The 13,178-nt window shown below is 37.6% G+C and overlaps 1 protein-coding gene across 2 annotated transcripts in view; it reads right to left on the reverse strand.

Moving 5' to 3' along the window:
- Positions 1–4,238: 4,238 nt before the first annotated feature.
- The window catches only part of OXCT1 (3-oxoacid CoA-transferase 1), a 186,345-nt gene continuing 177,405 nt past the window's right edge, over positions 4,239–13,178 (reverse strand). For both annotated transcript variants that reach the window (XM_004388439.2, XM_023742498.1), the window contains one exon: positions 4,239–4,685. In XM_004388439.2, coding sequence (XP_004388496.1) covers positions 4,644–4,685 — 42 coding nt within the window. In that variant the 3' untranslated portion in view covers positions 4,239–4,643. The remainder of the gene's footprint in view (positions 4,686–13,178) is intronic.

Here is a 13,178-nt window from a genome sequence, read left to right on the forward strand (position 1 = left end):
ACAGAAAATTCCTGGCTTGCTTTTTAAAAGGGTAATGTTTATCATTATACCTTTGAAAATGCTTACTGCTTCACAGAAGTAGATGAACCTGGATATGCACATAATTACTGGTAGTGCAATGCTGGTTTTTATAACTTTCCATCACAAGGCCAGTACAGGCTCTCACTGAGCACTTCTACATTGGAAGATTAACAGGTGTCCTTGGTACTAAATGAGAAGTGATGAGAAACCACCATGAGAATTTATGTTCATCTTTAGTGGCATAATTGTTCATCATTTTAAATTTCCATTAACTTCAATGGCATTAATTCTTGATTTCATATACTACATGTACTTGGCCAGGAAGAGAACAGATAATTAAAAACCACAGACAATCCAGTATCTCTTTTTGGTCATTAGTTTTATCTCCCTAATTTTTTTCCCCCCTTAACCAGAGATTTTACTATACATCAATATTATTTATGTTCCAGGGAGCACATTAACACATACGAAAAATCCCAAAGGAGCAAAAGACGGAGAAAATCAGGGGTCCTAGAAAATCTACAAATGAAAAACTGATCTCCAAAGTGAAGGGGAAATTTTTGATGCTACTATGTACTAGGCACTTGAGATATACCTTTAAATCCTTGCAACAGCCTTTTAAGGAAAGTAGTATATCTCTTTACACATTAGAAAACAGGCAGTGAGGTTAAGTAACTTGCTCAAAGTCATCTGGCTAGTGAGTGGCAATCCTAGGGAAAACAAAGTAAACGACTACTTCTATAATTAGTAGGAAGCTTACAATCTTATTTTTATTCCAAGAGGAAAAAAGCCAGGAAGAACATCCACCAAGAAGGTTTTGAGCAGAGGTTAAAAAAGCCAGTCTTTGAACTTTGTTATTTTTGCACTTATTTTTTAATTGAAATTTTTACTGAGATAATTGTAGATTCACATGCAGTTGTAAGAAATAATACAGAGATCTCATGTACTTGGTAGCTATTTTCCCCAATGTTATCATCTTGCAAAACTATAGTATAATACAATGTCACAGCCATGTTAATGATGTAGATACCACCCACTGATCTTGTTCAGATTTTCCCAGGTTTACTTGTACTCATTTGTATATTTAGTTCTATACAATTTTATATGTGTGCTTTCATATACCCACCACCACAGTTAATATACAGAAGAGTTCCTTCACCAAAAGGACCACTCATGTGGTCCTTTTGTAGCCACACCCATCTTCCTCACACTTCTCTTCCCAGGTCCCTAATCCCTGGCAACCATTTCTAAAATTTTGTCATTTCAAAATTACATAAATGAAATCATACTGTATGTTACCTTTGGGGAATGGCTCTTTTCACGCAGTATAACTTCCTGAATATTCATCCTAGTTGTTGTATCGATAGTTCATTCTCTTTTTATCGCTGAGTAGTTTTCCATGTTGCAGATGTACTGCAGTTTAACCATTCATCCATTGAAAGACAACTGAGCTGCTTCCAGTTTTTGCTTTTATGAATCAAGCTGCTATTAACAATTGTGTCTAGGTCTTTGTATGAACATAAGTTTTCATTTTTCTGTGAAAAATGCCCAAGAGTAAAACAGGTGGGCTGTATGGTAATTGCATATTTAGTTTTATAAGAATCTGTTTTCCAGAGTGCTTTGCCATTTTATGGATTCCCTGAGTGGCGAAACAGTTTAGCACCTGACTAGTAGCCAAAAGGTTGGCAGTTTGAACCGACCCAGTAGACACCTCAGAAGACAGCTTGGTGATCTGCTTCCAAAAGGTCACAGCCTTAAAAACCCTATGGACTTAGACATAGCCAAACACCTCACAAGATTGTTTTCTGGGTTTGAAGGCTTAGGACCATAGTCTTGTGGGACAACTCAATTAAGTGGCATAACATTCCAAACTGGTGAGCAGTGTCTTGGGCCTTAAAAGCTTACAAGTGGCCATCTAAGATAGAAGTATTTGTTTCTACTAGTCCAGAGCAAAAGAGAAAGAAGGAAACCAGACTCAGAGAAGAAAGTAGTCCAAAGGATTAAAAATGTACAGGAACCATGGTCTCATTTACCCTGAGACCAGAGGAACGAGATGGCATCCGGCTAGGCTACCTCTACCGACTGTTCTAATCAGGGCCACAATAGACGAATCCTGATAGAATTTGAGAAAAATGTGGAACAGAACTCAAATTCTTAAAGAGTCCAGAATTACTGGACCAATTGAGACTAGAGGACACCCTGAGACACTCTTTAAAGTTTAAACTAAAATTATCCCCTGAGGTCACCTTTTAGACAGACTGGCTCATTACCCAGGAGTAATGAGCTTCTTTAAAAAATGGTAAAAAATTACTCTAAAGCAAAGATAAGAAGGTAAGTGGGCAGGGAAGCTAGAGTACTGAAAATGGTACAACCAGAATGAATAAGAATGATGACACACTGTGAAAAATGTAATCAATATCACTGAATAATTTGTGTAGAAATTGTTAAATGGGAATCTAATTTGCTGTGAAAATGTCACCTTAAACACAATAATATATTATTAAAAAAAAAAAAATCTATGGAGCAGTTCTACTCTGCACTCATGGGGTCACAATGAATTGAAATTGACTCAAAGGCAAATAACAACAACATTCCATTTTACATTCCCACAGCAAAGTATGAGTGATTTAGTTTCTCTGCATCCTCACCAGCATTTGGTGTTGTCATTTTGTTTTTTAATTTTAGCCACCTTGATAGGAGTATAGTGGTATCTCATTGTGGTTTTAATTTGCATTTTCCTGATGCTGAATATCTTTTCATGCTCTTTGCATTTATTTTTATTCTCCTATTTAGCACTGAGATTTGCATTATTAGTGACTAGAAGAATAAAACGAGCCTTGATTTTTAAAGACCCATTGTCATATTCTCTCCCCCATTGACACTGCAGTTCTTGACTAAATTTCTTATCCAAAATCCAAGAAACCTTCACTAATTTTCCTTATTCAGAATTGTAGTTATTACAAAGGTGCTGTAATAGATATTGCATTTATAACTTTCCCTTGAAAACCTTTTTAATATGAAAAATTTACGACTAAAGTGAATGGTATAATGAACTCTTCATGTACCCATCACCCCCAGCCTCAGTAACGATCAGAATTTTACTATGATTATTTTACCTGTATTTTCCAATTTTTATTATAATACCAAGGATACTTCTAAGGTGTCTGGTACTGAAGATACCTCTTAGGGAAAGTTCCTTATAAAACCTACTTCACCATGTTTATTCCCCAAATCTAACAGTTCATCAACTCTTCAAAACCTGGATTTGCTTCTCATTATTTCTCCTATTTGGATAAGGCTGAATTTAAAAGTACTTTGTTAAAGGAAGTAGCCTTGGCAGAACAAAAATCACACTGCTCTCTAGAAAAACTAATTCAATAATTAGAATCTTTTCTGAGTAGAAATAAGAGAGCCTGGAAAAAAATCCTTATTATTTTCTAACTCTGCTGTCTTTATGACTGAGGATTTGTGGTAAATTACTCCCTCAGTCTCTTTTGGCTTAAGAAGAGGTATTGTACAAGTAGCCAACTGGGCCACAATAACATGTAGGAAGAGTCTTAAGGACACTTCTGGACACACAGAAATACTGCAGTGTTTTGAAATGGAAAAAAAAAACTCGGTAGATTAGTTAGGTTTTTAGCCCTCTTCCTATAATAAGCCTTAGTATTGAGCAAAGTACAGATGAAAAAAAAAAACAAACTCGCTGTCGTTGATTCCGACTCATAGTGACCCTAAAGGACAGAGCAGAACTGCCCCATAGAGTTTCCAAGGAGTGCCTGGTAGATTCAAACTGCCAACCTTTTGGTTAGTAGCCGTAGCGCTTAACCACTACACCACCAGGGTTTCCAAAGTACAGACGGTTTGTCTGTTTTGTTTATAAAGGCAGCTTCTTGGTGGAATGTCAGCAGCAATAGATCCTACATGCTTCGGTCTCTCCTACTAACAGTTACTTCTCCCACCCAGAGATGGTCTGCTTTCCGTCTTGGGACATCTATTTAGCTATGAAAAGTATGAGACGGCAGGATGCTCTAGAAAAATAAGATTTAATCACAGAAGTAGCCCCAAAAGAAAATCAGAGGAGGATGAAGAAATAAATAATCTTTAAGACAGGATTTCTTCCTATTACAAATTTAAGTGTATGATTGTATCTTTCTTGTAGTACTAGTAAAATGCCATCTTGGGTATTCTCTGGGTGAGATTATTTTTCTTCCTCTTCATTTTTTTTCTACACAATTTAGCAAGGAGGGAAAGCATTGTCAACAAAACTCTTTCCAAGGAACTACCTTGATAAAACCGCATATAATTTAACATACATATCACAGGTGAAAATACATCCAATGTGAGCACCAACTGTAAAGACAGCCTTCTCAACAACGCTTATGAAACAAACAAGATAATCATATATGTTTTCCTTTTGTTTTTCCTTAATAAGGCCATAGCACATTTGAGAGAACAAAGCCTACATGGCTATATAAAGCCTGAGATACTAGAAAACAACTAGGTAAAAATGGCTTATTAAGCAGACAAATGTGATTATTGACTTCTTTTCAATTAGCTCCTATGTGGTTAAACTGAAAAAAAAAAAAAAAACCACATCCTGGGACAAATATCTGTTCTACATTTCAAGATGCGATCTGCTGCATTGGCATGAGCTTTGGTGAAACCTGTTAAAAGAAAGAGAAAAAAAAAATCAAATTATGAAACACATTGTGTAAGCATTTCTCCTCTGAATTTCTACACTGAAATGATGTGCGAAGCAAACACTCTGCATGAACATCCCTTGAAATTTCCTTATTATTTTCCATTCTGAACCACTGGGACAGAGAACTTCTTTTCTGTTTACATTGTAGGTATTTAGTGGTTCTCAACCTTCTTGCATTGAGTCCTAAGTTAAGGATCATTCAGGTTGGCAACAAGGAGGAAGTGGAAAAGGTTAAGTGTGTGTGATAGTTACTTTTCTGTGTCAACGTGGTGAGGCTATGGTGTGCAGTTTGATCAAACACTAGTCTAGATGCTGTTACGAAGTAGTTACATGTGATTAAATCAGTTGTCTTTTAAAGCAGATTTTCCTCCATAATGTGGTAGGATTCATCCAATCAGTTGAAGGCCTTAAAAACAAAAAGGGAGTTTTCCCTAGGGTGTATTCTGCCTCCAGACTATAAAAAAACTTTTTGCCAGAACTCCTCATTCTTCCTGTTGCCTGACCTATGGATTTGGGACACAAGACTGCAGGAATCTCCAGCCTGACACTTGACTCCCACAATCATGTAAGCCAATTCCTTAAAATAAATAAATAAATCTCAATTCCAATCAATCTCTCTCTCTCTCTGACACTTCACTCAAGACAGACACAGTATAAGGTGCAAGCCTCAAAAATCTCAAAATAGATCCAGCCAATTCTCAATTTTGTTGAGAGACATTTCATGTAGTCTTTGGATTACCTGGATATGTATTAATGAAGAGATGTCTGATCAATGCCAAATGTTGTCAGAAATTTCATATTTAGAAAAGAAATAATGTAAAGGCAGAAGATTTCAAGTTATTACAAAAAGGAGGTAATAGCAGTTGTTGTTGTTAGGTGTCGTCGAGTGGGTTCCAACTCATAGCGACCCTATGTACAACAAAATGAAAATATTGCCCAGTCCAATATCCTCACAATCATTGCTATGTTTGAGCCCATTGTTGCAGCCACTGGGTCAATCCATCTCCTTGAGGGTCTTCCTCTTTTTCGCTGACCCTCTACCTTACCAAGCATGATGTCCTTCTCCAGGGACTGGTCCCTCCTGATAACATGTCCAAAGTATGTGAGATGAAGTCTCACCATCCTCGCTTCTAAGGAGCGTTATGACTGTACATCTTCCAAGACAGATTTGTTTGTTTTTCTGGTAGTCCATAGTGTATTCAATATTCTTCTCCAACACCATAATTCAAAGGTGGTAAATAACACCATATTTCAAATAGCAGTAAAAATATTAAATGTTGATTATAGTTATATTTGATGTACAAAACAGCAAATGCGTTCCCAGGAGTCATGAAGCAGAGAAAACTGAGGACAGATCTACACTTAATGGTGGAGCTGATGGAAGAAGAAACCTAAATGTCAGTGGTCTGGCTGAATTATAACAAATCTTTCAAACTGTGGTGCCTGATGCAGATTTCTTTATTCAATTTGGTAAATAAATACCCATGAGTCCTAGTAAGTTAAAGTTCCTAAAGAAAACACAGAAGGTAATATGGAAAGGTAGGTCATTTTTTGAGTCCCTCAAGGATGCGGCAATTCAAGTAGGGGGATAATATAAATCAACAAATAAATCACGAGGGACTCTAAGTACCTCAGAGAGTTACAGAATCCTCTGCTGGTCTGAGGGAGTGGAAGATCATGCTTGGCTGAGTGGACCTGACAGTCATTTAAGACAAACTTAAAGGCTCAGTAGCAACCTCCCAGGCAAAAGATGAAAGAAATGTCCTCAAGCAATAAGGACATCAAGCACAAGATGGGAAGGTCAGAGCAGGTAATAACCCCATGTAGTGGAGGGTAGAAATGAATGAGGGAGATGAAAGGAATAAAATGTCAAAACAGGTCAGGTTCTGAATGTCATGGTGAAGAGTGAGAACTTCATTTAGCAGGCAAAGAAGAGTTCCTGGAGGATACTTGGGTAGAAGGATGTACTTCAAAAGATTCAGCCGGCAGTAGGATGGATTGGGAAGGAAGAAGTGAGAGATTAAATGGGGAATTATTATACAGATCCAGAATGGTGGTAATGAAAGCTTCAACAGGCCATGGCAGAGGGAATAAAAAGGAGAGCTTGCCAACACCCAGTCTACAGAACGGGGTAAACAGGGGTAACTGGGATGGAGGAGAGAGAGAGACCTATCTGGTGGAACAGACAGTGAACCCTCTCCTCTGAGCACCACATTCTGCCAGTTAAGAATAACTCAGTTTACTTTCAAAGTCAGAAAGGTAGGTCTAAGTGAAATTTAAAGAGACTTCTGCCCCTCTTGCACCTTCCCATCATATCTCCAAAGAAACATCTGACTACTTATTAATGTATAACAGACTGTTAATTGGGGGCAGGTGCCCACAGGGAGGTTGAAATAAAAGATATATGGGGTTACATTTTGCTGTAAATGAGTTTCAGTCTATCAACAGTAGCTGAAAAATAAATGGAGGAGAAAATTTGAGTAACCCTCTCTGGGCACCGTAATGGAACTCAAGAGGCACAAGATTCAGAAAATAATTTCTCCCTATTTCACAGCTTTTCCTCTTGTCCCATGTAATGAGGTGGGGGCCCACAGATGCTTTGTATGAGGTATTTCTGTCACGCAGCTGCAAACCCAGACAGCCTTGCTTTGCATGCATTATTAACATGAATGAGTGAATGGATATGTGTGTGTATTTACGTGTGTATTTCAACACTGCTGACTTCCAAAAAAAGAGTATGTGATCATCAAGGTAGCACTGAGTAGGCCGTCTCCCACCATGCCTGTTTTTCTGTCACAGCACCATTTCATTCTATTATAAATAAGGTCACTGTGAGTCAGAGCCAACTTGATGGCAGCTAACAACAACAAATTTTTTGGTAATATATTTCATAGAAGTTGAGAGAAACAAAATAATCAGGAATTTAAAAAGCAGAATCACAAAATCCTAGAGCTTGATTATGCAGCCTCAAACTGACTCCTGATAAATGTCTTTGCTGAGCTCCCAAAGCTGGTTAGCAGAAAAGCAGGACTACATTCCAGGTCTTCTGACTTTCTGTTTCACATTCTTTTCACTGGTTCCAATAAAATGTCTGATGGAAGCACTGCAGACAGTCATGACTCCTCTGTCATGGATTTATTATAGCAAAAAGGTTGAAAGAGACTAAAAGCTCAGTAATGTGGGAATGGATAAATAAATAGAAAATAACTGTAACCATGAAAACCATTAAAAAAACCAAAAAAACCAGTTGCTGTTGAGTTGATTTTGACTCATAGTGGCCCTGCAGGACAGGGTAGAACTGCCCCATAGCATTTCCAAAGCTGTAAATCTTTACAGAAGCAGACTGCCACATCTTTCTCCCATGGGGCAGTTGGTGGGTTCCAACTATCGACCTTTTGGTTAGCAGCCAAGCTCTTAACCACTGCACCACCAGGGCTCCCTATGGTAAAATTCAATGCCAACTATGAATACACTGGCAGAGAAGCTCTACTATTTTAGAAACTAAAGATGTGTTGAAATAGCATAATAAAAATTATAATTTTACAGTATAAAACAATAACCAGACTGTCACTAGCACCTAAATCATTCCTTAATTAGGAACTTAAAGATGGACATAAATTATTTCAAGCCAAGAGAGCAGTGTGATTTCATGACTTGATAACATTCAGAGTATTTCAGCAATCAACTACACTTCCTGGACATCAAATGCTTTGCCAGAGGGAATTTGTCTCTTCTCAACAGAGTATCAAGTGTGATCCTCCAGTGATTTCTAATCTTGCTCAGAGAAAAGGCCAAAGGCTTTAAAATGGTCTATAAATACTATTCGATTTGACCCTTAACATGCCTCTATTATGAACTGTATTGTGTCCCCCAAAAAGATATGCTAAATGTCTAACCCCTGTACCTGTGAATGTGACCTTGTTCAGGCCAAGAGGGTTTTTCATTGCAGATGTTATCAGTTAAAGTAATGAAATCATATCAGAGTAGGGTGGGTCCTAATCCTAACCCCTTCTGAGTGGCATCTTTCATAAAGTAGGATAGACACAGATAGAGTGTCACATACAGGGAGAAGACAGCAGTCTACAAGCCAGAAAATGCCAAGAAATGCTCGGGGCTACCAGAAGCTGAAAGAGACAGGAAGGATCTTCCTATAGAGCTGACAGAGAGCATAGCCCTGCTGATGCCCTGAATTCAGACTTCTAGCCTCCAGAATTTTGAGAAAATAAATTTCCATTCTTTAAAGTTACTCACTTTATATTTTGACATGACGGTCAGAGCTCCTCTGCGGTAACCTGTCTCACTCTCACCCACTCTGCCTGGTCATACTGGCCACCCACTGTTCCTTTAACATATTTGGCTCCCGCACTTCAGGGCCTTTGCTTGTGCTAGTCCCTCTGTCTGGAATAATCTTCTCATGGCTTGCTGCCCTGCCTCACCTCAATCTCCATCCCAGGTCTTCGTTGAAATATGACCTTCTCAGTACCAGCTTATTTAGATTTGCAATCCCTTCTCCCCCAATAGTTATTTCCTTTTCCCTTGTTTTTTCTATAGCACTTATTACTTTCTAACACACTATATTTTACTTTACTTTGGAGGGATTTTGTGCAGTGCTGTGCCCACAGCACCTAGAACAATACTTGGCATATGTTGGGCATTAAGAAACATCTGCAAATAAAAGATGAATTGAGGGATAAATATAGGTTTCAAATGCACCCCCCCAAAATTTAGTTCTACAATTATCAAGGCCTATACAAATCAGGCCATAAGGATTATATCAATGCCTGTCTTTCTCTCCTATCAATTTGCTGTTTTTAATTTCTGAAAATCTGAGATGATTCAGAAACTTTGGAATGATCAATAGTATGTTCCCTTCTGAGATTATGGATAACAGAGTCCTCAAAACAGCAAATCATCCAGTATCAATTTTTGGAACTGCTGATCGATAGCAGCACTGGTTATAAAGGCTCCCCTTCTCTGAAAGCCAAGAATTGCTCCAATTCATGGTCTATGATGAAAATCATTATGAGAAGGTTTACATGGGGCCCGTTTTTGTCCTGCAGTTTGCAAATCAAGACCATCTCTGTGTATATTTAATATGCCTTTAACCAATGTTAAAGTAGAGCCACTAATGCCTAGGTCTAGTCTAGATGCTGCACATCTGGAAATTTAAAAGGGTTCTTAGAGGGGCTGCTCAGTTTTGCTGTGAGGAATCCTCACATTGTCTGTTACACTCCAGCTCTTCCAAGAGGAGAGAATTATATTATTTGGAAGCAACTATAGCTATTTCTGTCTTACTGAGGGCTACAATAAGAAGCCAGTAGTTAGCTCTCTGGTGAAGAAGCTCTTGAAAAGTGCCATCCTGAGCCCAAATGGAAAGGAATAGCTTACCGTATATCATTAAACATCAACTTTTTTTTGGATAATAAACTGCTCTAAGACCTAACAACTGTATCCATGCCCACAAGATACCAAAATCAGTAGTCTTATTTGGTTTTCACTCAAAACCTTGCCAGACATTGACAAAAAAAGTTCTATATGTAGTCTGGGCCAGTGTTACAAGCGGTTAGGGCCCTACACTGAGGAAATTTCAAGTCTTTACTTGCTAATGAACAGATTGTAGTTGGAATACTGCTTTTATTTAGTGTCCCCTTGTAAAAACTTTTTTTTAAAGATTCTCAAAGGAGTAGCACAAATGGCTAAAGAAATAGAAAATATAAAAAAATTAAGAGGGATAAAAGGAGTCGGGAATATTTAATCTGAATAGGGGTGATAGTCCATAATACATTGCCACTGAGTTGATTCCAACTCACAGCAACCCTATAGGACAGAGTAAAACTGCCCCATAGGGTTTCCAAGGAGCAGCTGGTGTGGATTCGAACTGCCAATCTTTTGGTTAGGAGCCAAGCTCTACTACTACTACTGTGTCACAAGGGTGATATAGCTACCTTAAAATACCCAAAAATTTACTATAAAGGGCTGCAATTAGCTGTTCTTTAAAAATGTAAATATTTGAGAAAGTAGGCTTAATTAGCGTTTTGCCTTCCAGAGTAAATATTTTGCTAAATGAATGAATGAATGAGTGGGTAATTAGATAAGTGTCAAAGAACTACAAGAAAGGTTCCTAATAGAGGCAAGTTGGCATTAAAAATAAGAAAAGTAGGCAATTATCTGGCTTTAATAAGGTTAAGTATTTTCAGTTAATTGAAAATTATTTCTGTATTGACTCTTCACAATGTCAAGAGTCAATGCCTCTTCTTCCATTTTTCTACTAAAAGATGAGCATGAAAAGAATAAGATTGATATGGTTTGGTATATGGCTTAGGATAAATGAGAGCTTATTCAGATTTGCCATTTCCAAGAGCAGACATACAATAAATAGACAAAAGTCACAGCCCACATTTGCATATATAGTCAACCCTACCGAGAAGAACAAAGAAACATGGGCTGTTAGTATTTAGACAGGGGAGGCCTGATGGCGCAGCAGTTAAGACATCTGGTTGCTAATCAAAAGGTAGGCAGTTTGAATCCACTAGCGGCTCCTTGGAAACCCTATGGGGCAGCTCTACTGTCTCCTACAGAGTTGTTATGAGTGGGAATTGACTTGATGGTAATGGGTTTTAGTAACTGAGACAAGAAAAGTCTCAAAAACAATCCATTTTCTTTTTGTAAACAAAAAACTTGTGAAAATAATTCAATGAAATAAAACTTTTCTGAAAATATCATTGCTAACAGATGCTTCATACCATTTTCTAAACTGGACATCTTAATTTTTTAAACTAAACATCTGATTCTTTTCCTTGTCATGTCAGCCTGATTGTAAGCTCTTAATATCATTTGTATCCTCAATGTATAAAACAGACTTTTATTGGAAAGGATGAAGATGGAGCTTTATGTGGTCTGACTTGGCCTGTCTATTTTGTAATAAAAAATATCTACTAAACCACCATTTCTCATTCTGTTCTCCCAGTCTCATCAACATTGTAAACCCATACAAGCAAAAGAGATTATCCTGCCAAGGTGATCTACAGGCTAAGCACAAAATGATATGATTTAAGTGTAGAAGATAAGACAATGATTTGTCTTCTCAGGCCATTGAAATTTCAAAAGTATACTGTTTAATTCTGGGATAATGCCAGTTCATAATAGATATTGAGAGTATAAATTTATTCAACTTGGCAAGGAATGTCTGCAGCTGGCTTCTTTCAGATTCTATTGCAAACATATAAATAAGCAATGTTCTTAATTTTTTTGCCACTAGTTTAGGTGTATTCCTGCCTGGAGAATAAGAAGGCCATTGGGAGTAGGTAAGGTACCAATTAGCTCTCTTTTGTTCAAATTTCATAGTTCAATATGGGACATTCACTGAGTGTTTAACGACCTCTGAAGTTTATTTTACCACATGATGTTTAAATTATTTTAATTTTTAAATTAAAAAGATAAAGACAGAAATATTCTGTTTCAAAAGTGGGTTCACAGATACATATGGTAAAAGAATATAGATTAAGTATTCATCAAAAAAAGGAGCCCTGGTAGTACATTGGTTAAGTGCTCAGCTGCTAACTGAAAGGCTGACAGTTCGAACTCATCCAGTAACTCTGAGGGAGAAAAGACCTGGTGATCTGCTCCCATAAAGATTACAGCCTAGGAAACCCTACGAGGCAGTTCTACTCTGTCATATAGGGCGCTATGAGTTGAAATCAACTCAACAGCACCACCACCACAACATTCATTAGAAAAGAAAGAAATGAATACATAATTTAAATTCTCCATTTACTAGAAAAAGATATTTTAGGGAAAATGGAATTTTAGTGGGGATGTCACCTATCCTTTCCCTTTTTTTTTATACTTTGGTCCATCAAATGAGTGACAGTAACACAATGAGTGACATAAGTCTAGCCAAAAGTAAAGAAATTTCAAATTTTCATTAGCTTGTCACTGCTTTGATTTGAGGAAATGTACATTATCTCTTGGACTCTTTGACAATGAATTATTACTTGATACTGAGAAGCAGCTGTACTGATTGAAGAACCATATCCTGAGTGTTCCTGAACCTGAATTGTAACCTGTTACTTCCCTAGAAAACTCCATAGCTGTGAAAATGGTGAGTTCTGTGTGACCACTGCAATGAATTATAGAACCCAGTAGAGAAGTAGAGTGCCATGGAAGGGAAGGTTAGTGGCAGAATTGCTAAAAAGGTTGGAGGGTGGAGGCGCGTCTGACTTCTGGTATACAGGGATCAGCCTTGGGCTGTTGATATGCATTCTCTTTCTGCCTTGTGAAGTTGGAGAAGGCCAGACGCCTCTGTCATGCCATTTTTACAGTGCCCATTCCAAAGAAAGGTGATCCAACAGAATACAGAATTATCAAACAATATCATTAAATATCACATCAAAGTAAAATTTTGCTGAAGATAATTCAAAAATGGTTGCAGCAGTACATTGACAGGGAATTGCCA

This window comes from Trichechus manatus, unplaced genomic scaffold, assembly GCF_000243295.1.
Source record: "Trichechus manatus latirostris isolate Lorelei unplaced genomic scaffold, TriManLat1.0 scaffold00212, whole genome shotgun sequence".
NCBI classification, from domain to species: Eukaryota; Metazoa; Chordata; class Mammalia; order Sirenia; family Trichechidae; genus Trichechus; species Trichechus manatus.